General features: G+C 34.7%; 2 protein-coding genes across 2 annotated transcripts; one reads left to right on the plus strand and one right to left on the minus strand.

Moving 5' to 3' along the window:
* Window positions 1-6,131: 6,131 nt before the first annotated feature.
* On the minus strand, window positions 6,132-6,725 carry LOC110115727 (2-alkenal reductase (NADP(+)-dependent)-like). Its single transcript, XM_020849058.2, has one exon. It carries the CDS (start codon window positions 6,601-6,603, stop codon window positions 6,226-6,228), a length of 378 nt encoding a protein of 125 aa, XP_020704717.1. The 5' UTR covers window positions 6,604-6,725; the 3' UTR covers window positions 6,132-6,225.
* A 920-nt stretch (window positions 6,726-7,645) lies between these two features.
* Window positions 7,646-8,194, plus strand: LOC110115720. Its single transcript, XM_020849047.1, has one exon. It carries the CDS (start codon window positions 7,646-7,648, stop codon window positions 8,192-8,194), a length of 549 nt encoding a protein of 182 aa, XP_020704706.1.

Here is an 8,194-nt window from a genome sequence, read left to right on the forward strand (position 1 = left end):
GTTCCCATCGCGGTAATAGAGGCCTAGGAGGTAAATCATTCTGTCTTTGCTTTTTCTGTTGTGAGAATGAATTATCCATCCCAGGTACACCTTTGCACTTCTGTTGATTTGCTCGAACTGCTTCCTATAAGCATTTATAGCTTTATCTGCAGAAATTTGTGCCTCCACATGATGGATCAGGTCAGCATATAAATGAACAGTGTCGCGCATGAGTGCTAAACAGAAGGGGCCAGGACGAAGACCTCCAAGAAAGACCCCTCTGAGTAATTTAGGGTCTACTCCTGGAATCTGTCGAGCCTCGGTGGAAAATCATTGAAAGTACTCCTTCAACGATTCTCCTTCATTTTGGCGGATCCCGGAGAGGTAGAAAGAATCCTTAGCAATTCTTCTATTGGACACAAATTATTCGACAAATGCTTTGGCCATTTTGACAAAAGAGGGGATAGTTCCATGTGGAAGCGAATAGAACCATGTTTGGGCCTGTCCTTTAAGGGTGGCGGGAAAGACCTGGCAGAGGAGCGCATCCGAGGCTCGTTGAATATGCATGATAGTTTTATAGTAGTCGATATGTTCATACGGGTCGGTCGTCCCGTCGTAGGACTCAATGTTAGGTACTTTGAATCCGATCAGAATGGGGTGCTGAAGAATGGCTTCATTTAGAAGTGATGACTCATGGAAGTTCCTCTATCAGAGAGCTTGCCTCACATCTCCTCGGGGGAACTCTTCCCGTACCAATCTTTGCAGTTCATGACGTAGAGCATTGCGAAGGAGCTAAATAATGTGTGGTTGGGTAGAGCCTTCTGGGAGATCCGGAAGAATGTGAGGCTGCCGAGTTGAGGGCGGAGGATGTGTAGAACTTGCTGTATCGTCAAGTTCGTTATCCTGACGTATATGCCTTCTTGGGGGAGGAAGAGGAATTTCTGCTTGAAGATGCTTGAATTGAACATCTTCAACCCGTGGTGGATCTCGAGGGAGAAGCACTTCCGCCCTTTGTGGTAGTGTCGGTTGCCGAGTCTCTCGCAGGAGTTGAAGAATTTCATTCTGAGATTCTTCCATCTTCCAGATTCTTTCTTCTAAAGAAGGTCCCAAGGTTCCTTCTCCGGCAGCATTTTGCCCCCCAAGATGAAACGAGATAGATATTGGGCGTCTGTGATTCACGGATTGATTTTTGGATTGGTAGGAGTTGGAGCGAGAAGCTCCAACAATGCGACTGCTACGTCTGTTGACCATTGTAGCAATACTTGAAGTTGTGGGATAGTAGTTCCCACAGACGGCGCCAAACTGTTGCGAGCTAGAATATACGCGGTGGTAGAGTTTACAAATTCACGTCTGAGTGTTGTACGAATATTCAGCACACAAACAAAAAAGAAAGTAAACACCATGATTTTTACGTGGAAAACCCTGAAAAGGGAAAAACCACGGGGCCACGCCCAGTTGAAAAGTTCCACCAGTGTTGCGTAAATTACAAGAAGCTGATTCGTCCCACAAGTTAGGACAATCAGATTACACTAAGTTTCTCCTGAATTAAAACTAAGCTGTGCAAAATCCCAACGTTTTCAGAATATCCGGCAGAATTCCGGCGTATTCAGGCGGCGGGAAGAACTCCGACGGTGGTCGAGGAGGAGCTGATTCTCCTCCTCCTTCTCTTATCTTCTTCTCTCTCTTCTCACTTGAGTCCTCTTGTGAAGAATGAGGGCTCTATTTATAGTTTTTCTGGAGTGGCATGGCTTGTAAATAGGTGTGAGATCATGGGTGAATAGAGAGTGGTCGAATGGACGGTTGATGTTGAATCCTTCGATTACACACCGTTTGTTGGACATTTGAAGGCCTTAGTGATGTCATAATTTGGCAATCTTAAGTTCGTTGGATTCGTCTCGTTGAGCCGCTCAATTCGAGTATAAGCTCGTTAAATTCGGAGATCGTTTGGTAACTCAAATTGTGGTACGAGCTTTATAACAGCACTTCGGACGCTTGATTTGGGCTCATTTGGACTCGGATTGAGTTGAATTTTGTCTTGTTGGCTTTGTATTTCTGAGATGCTCAGTTTGACTGTAAGCTTGCTGAAATCAGATTTCGGGTGCTCATGAATTTAATTTTTTAAGTTTCCTGGTTGGGTTTTGCCTCGGGATTCATGCCCGATCAAGATAATTTTTTGAGAATATATCAATAATCTTTTCTCACTAGGAGAAATTGGAATTCGTCCTTGCAAGTCAAAGCAAATCACTTTGGCTTTGTTTGGGATAGTTTTCTTACTGTTTTATAAAGCTATTTATCATTATGAAAATTTTTTGAATTTGAAATTTTTATACTATAAAGCTACTTTGAAAAATAGTAAAAAAAGCTATCACAAACAAAGCCTTTGTCCTTGTTGAGAAAAGAGTAAAGCATTCCTACTCCTATTATTTCCATTAAAATTAATTATCCCTTATTGGTAGGACTAAATATTATATCTTATATATGGTTAAATTGTATGCATCATCATTTTGCCTAATGGTAGTAATTCATCTTATCTCCTATTTTAAGTAATTTTTTCTAACTTATGTTTCCTCAGTACTCTTCATTTTGGAACTACCTCCAATCTATCACCTATCTATTATTTGCATCATTAGGACACCTAAATTTTATTGATTTCATTTGTCAACAATCTCAATTGGTATATTTGTTAGTTTTCCCCACTTGTTATTTTTGCTTGCACATCTTAATTATTTTTTATTAGTTCATGTTTAAAATCAATTTCTTTTCAAGAGATTTTTTTTTTTTTGAAAAATATTGATTATGTGCTAATTGTATAAAATTCAATTGCATGTTAGAATATTTACAATAATAGTAAAAATTTTATATCTTATTTTTTGAATGAGGTCCACAAACTACATACGTAGAAGTAACGCCATAAATTTTTATGTGAAAACTTTGAAAAAAAAAAGGAAAAAACCTTCGGCCCTGGTCTTATTAAAATAATCTAATATGAAAATGAGATTACTGAAGTTTGCTCTTCTTCTTAATTGAAGAAGATGGAACTGTAAAGTATAGATCATTAGCTTACACTCTTATCGTTATAATAAAGAATTCAAAAAGAAATGAAAGGTGATAATGTCTATCAAGAGATGGAAATCGAACAAAGATAATTATATTATAATGGTGGGGTGATGATGATTGTGCAACTTTTTTAGACAATTATAGTCAAGTGATTATGCTCGGACGACAATGGCTATGCAACGATAATGGATCAAGAGTGGTAGGGAAATAAGGATCAAGTGATGGCAATCTACAACGATTAAGAAATAATGATTAGGCAATTGAGGTTACGAGTAGTGATTGTTGACATTAATCACCTGTAGAGCTCTACTATTCTTCAAATTCCTAAGCTTTCTCCACTTTAGGTACCCTTCATGTGAATAATGGAGTCTTAATAATAGCTTTTTGGAGTAGTGTTTTTGGTAATTTTATGGCAACTATAATTAACCGATAATTATTAGATGATGATGGTCAAACAACAATCATTAGGTAATGATGTATAGGCGGGGCAGTAATAGTGTAATAACCCGTATGTTGCTCTGTCAAATATTTTATTTTTAATGCTTGAATGACACAGCATATCATGCATAATTAAATAACATGTTATAGAATGAACAACATGACTTTATGATTTTTTAAGAGATTTGATTTGATTTTGATTTGATTTGAGTTTTAATTGTAGGAATTTCATTTATCTCGACTTTATAAATGAATCCTTAAGGGAACAGTAGGGGATGACATTTTCTTAAAGTTGGTATAGATTGTTATAACCCTTATGTTGACTCAGCCAAATAATTTTTTGGAGTAAATATAACTCCAAATCACAAACCGTTTTCGCCATAACATTGAGATTGTGGTATTTTAATTATACGAAATCTTTCATAACTTTTTGGCCCCAGTAAAAATCTTTAAGAAATTGACACCTGCCAGTACAAGTGAGAATTTTGAAACCGTCAGGTGTCCATTTTGCAAATCGATTTCACCAATATTTTTTAAATATAATAATTTATTTTATGGATTTTTTTCTATAATTTTTGAAGCCTTAAAATGCCTTATTTGAATTTTTGTTTAAAGAATTAATTAAATTAAATATTATATTAATATTATATTAAAATATCTTAAAGCATTAATAAGAAATTTTTTTATAAAATCCTTTTTCCTTTTCATAATCAGCTAATAGAGATGGTTTTAGAGAAAACAAAAGAGAAAAGAGAGAGAAAAGAAAAGTTAGATTTTGGAGGTCGCGGTACGATTTTTGTCAATCGGCCCAGTTAGGTGATTTACTCATCTCACTATAAAGAATCATTATCCTATTTTTGATTTTAAAGATTTTATATTTTTAATATTTTTTTATTAAATTTATGTTCTGTTATTAAAAAATGAGAATAATTTTGTATTAGAAAAACTCTCATTGTGTAATTTTTTATATTTTATAGATATTGAGATTATAATTTTTTTTTATTTAAAATTTTTTACCAAATGATTTTGAAAATATAATAATTTTTGCCTTATCAAAAATTTATTTTGACATCTAAAAATAATAATTCAGTTCAACTAAAACTTCATAAGGTTATTTTATGGTATACATGATAGTTTGGTAAATTTTTGAAAATATGAATTTTTGCTCAGTAGAATTTTTTTTGTCTACCGTTATGACATTTTTACACTTTTTATATTAAACTTATATATGCTTTATTTACATAATGCATTAAAAATAATATGGATATGTGATTGGATTGAGTAATAGCTGGTTAGTATTATTGTTATAATATTTTCATAATAATGTGTCTGTATAAAAGACAAGTAAAGACTAATTGGCTTATTGGTTGGAGACTGATTGACCTGTATATGATGGTGGGCCAACAGGCTTTTCTTTAAATACTATAATTTAATGTTATCATCTACTGATTCATGTGATATATATACTTATTGATAGTTATAAGAAAATAATTATTTTGACAATGGATAAAGAGTGACAACTCTGTTTACTGAGCCAACAATTTACTGATATTAATACAATACTGAAAAATACATTAATAGCTAGACTTCTTAATTATTTAATATTTCTACTAAAATGTATATTATTGAGTCATTATTCATATTACTACATATATTTATTATAATTGTATTGTTTTACTGCTCCTGTTAATGAACTATTACTAATATAAATACTGATATTATTTAATACTATTGAATCACTATACTGATATTGAGTATGTGATATATTAAGCACGTGATCTAAAATACTTAAATAGTATATGTACACTCTTATATGATTTTACTATATTAACATGATTTCAACAGTTTTTATTGATGTTTTGATTTGATGCTTTACACAATTTCTGTACTGATTGATATTATGGATACGATGATTTATTTATATAACTTATACTCATATTGGTTTCTTACTTTACTGGCTTTCATATGTTGTTTATAGATTCTGCTACTACTGTATATGAATTTTATTATTTTTACATTGATTCAATTATCATATGAATATAATTACTATGATTTGATTGTTGATATGCATATTGCTCATTTACCATGCTTTGAATTCAGTTGTATATTTTGGTGACTTATTAGGCTTTTTAGCTCATTATATATGGTTAAATGATTTCATATTAGGGCAAATAAGCATGAGTATGAGGCAGGTCAGTATTCATCAAGTTTTATTTTTTTATTTAGTTATTCTTTTATACTCAGGACATGAAATGTGACGCCCCAATATCTAACTTGGCAAGAATTTCAATCAATTCATTAAAACTAATTACCAGAGCTATCTATAACTTCAATCAAACAGTCTAGCAAAAATCTATAACATTTAAAACATCAATGTACAAGTCGATTCATACCTCAAAAGATCATATACAATACTCAGAAACTAAATCTCCTCTAATCTGCTGCTTCCACTTCCGCATCACAAAATTCCAAGAAGAATCTAAACAGATTTCGTCCATTTTTGGAGCCTCATACTGAAGAATTGTTAGGCATGGACTACATACATGCCTCGCGAGGACAAACGGTGGAGTAGATAGAGTGGAAAATTAATTATCCACACCTGATAATTTCTCCCTATTTTGAAACCCAGCTGTAACAACTGAAAACTGTTTGGTGCATATTGTAAGAAGAATTGATTATGTCAACATATTTACACGGAAATAAATTATTTCCAATCAAACCAAAGAATACAAAACCCTCTAATCCGCTGCTTCACATCCGCATCACAAAATCCCAATTTAAACCAGCTGAACAAAGGTCAGCAGCCTTCACAAAATAAAATCCAACTAGACAACGAATTCTTGACATAAATAAAATTAAAAAAAGAAAGAAAGAATACGAGCATGGAATAGCACTCACAGATCCGGGAGTGAAAGCATCAGTGTAGCTCTTGACGAGGGGCTTCGACATTTTTCCCCGCATGTACGGGTCGCAAGAGAGGTAGAGATTCTTGAGGAGAACGGCATTAGAGCCGGTCGGAACTTTGAGCTCGAGGTCGGAGGAGCCGAGAAGTAGGTCCTCCTCCTTTGGGTACCCTGTCACGTAGTCCTTGAGAGTGATCCGCTTGTTTTTGACCTTCTCTGTAGACATTTTTTCAAAGCCCTAAAATCTGCAGATTGTTTGAGAGAAGTAGAAGAAGACGATCGATACTGAGCTCGCAAAAGAAGTGCGAGGCTGCTTTATCATATTGTCGGAAAAAGCAGCCAAATCCCCTCAGCGTCAGGTTTGCGTCTTCACGATTATGTCGATTAAGGCGTGATAAACGTGCATTCATATTTTTTTAGGGATAGGAGTCAAAATGTCAAATATAATAAATAATAAAATTATTTAAACATATATTATTGTTATAAAAATGACTTGTATGTTTTTTCAGATTTAATTATAATCTTTTGTTTAGATTTTGTTTTTATTAGTTTTTTTTTTTTTGAAATATTTAGGTCAATTAAGATGAATTCACGCACACATCACATATGTAAGACTCGAACTCAAGACCTATAGGTTGGTGGCCAATACTCGCAATCAACATATAAAGATGAGAATTGGGTGCTTTTTTATTGGTTTCTAAAATAAACTTTTATTATTAATTGTTCATTCTTCCATCGAATCTGAATATCGAGCAAGGGCGGAACTGTTCATGGGTAAGGGGCCCCCCCCCCCCCCCAAAAAAAAATTCCCTTATAAAATTACGCAACTATTGGCTGAAATAATTTTTTTTGTTCACTGCCTCCAAAAAAATTATTAGAGAAGGGTAATTTAGTAACTTGATCCCATAAATTTGTTATTTAAAGATGAGAACTGGGTGCTTTTTTATTGGTTTCTAAAATAAACTTTTATTATTAATTGTTCATTCTTCCATCGAATCTGAATATCGAGCAAGGGCGGAACTGTTCATGAGTAAGGGTGTTAGAGCACAAAGATATAATTAAATAACAGGCATATTGTATTTACTTTCCCTGTAGCCTTATTTGTATGTGGCCGTGGGCCAAGTCTTTAAATAGACTAAACAGATGTACTGCTGAGATAAGACAATACAAAGTATTCTATTCATTTCCTCTTCTTCTCGACTCGTGTTCTGTTCTTGTTTCTGTTAATTTCTTCATGGTATCAGACAGGGCTTGAATCCCGGGATTTCATGGCTTCCTCCAACACTTCATCTCTCTTAGATACTACCGAGACGGCTTCCTCGGAGACTCCCGTTATTTCTTCCTCGCTCAAATTCCTTCTTTCCAACCTCAAGAACTTTGTGCAAAGCCCTCTCTCGGCGGACAACTACCCGCTTTGGCGCTCTCAAATCGTCAAGATCTGTCGTGCCAATGGGTTTGAATCCTTTCTTGATCCTCAAACTCCTATTCCGGACAAATATATTTCCAAACCAGACGGATCCACCGCTCCCAATCCTCGCCATCTGCAATGGCTTCTTACCGATCAGAACCTCTCGGCGGCGATTTGCTCTACAATATCCTCCTCCATTCTTCCGTATATTCTCAATCTTGAATCTACTTCGCTTATCTGGACCACTCTTGAGACTTGGTTTCAATCCACGAGTAGGTCCAAGGCCATTCAATTGAAAAACGAGCTTCACAACATATCTCTCAAGAATTCCTCAATGTCGCAATATCTCACCGACGTGAAGAATCTTGTTGATCAAATCGCCACTACTGGATCGAAAATTGATACATAG

The sequence above is a fragment of the Dendrobium catenatum genome, unplaced genomic scaffold, assembly GCF_001605985.2.
Source record: "Dendrobium catenatum unplaced genomic scaffold, ASM160598v2 fragScaff_scaffold_306, whole genome shotgun sequence".
In the NCBI taxonomy this organism is placed as follows: Eukaryota; Viridiplantae; Streptophyta; class Magnoliopsida; order Asparagales; family Orchidaceae; genus Dendrobium; species Dendrobium catenatum.

What these genes read in the sequence shown, in the direction of transcription:
- LOC110115727 (XM_020849058.2), bottom strand. Translation starts at nt 6,603, where the DNA reads ATGTCTACAGAGAAGGTCAAAAACAAGCGGATCACTCTCAAGGACTAC.
- LOC110115720 (XM_020849047.1), top strand. Translation starts at nt 7,646, where the DNA reads ATGGCTTCCTCCAACACTTCATCTCTCTTAGATACTACCGAGACGGCT.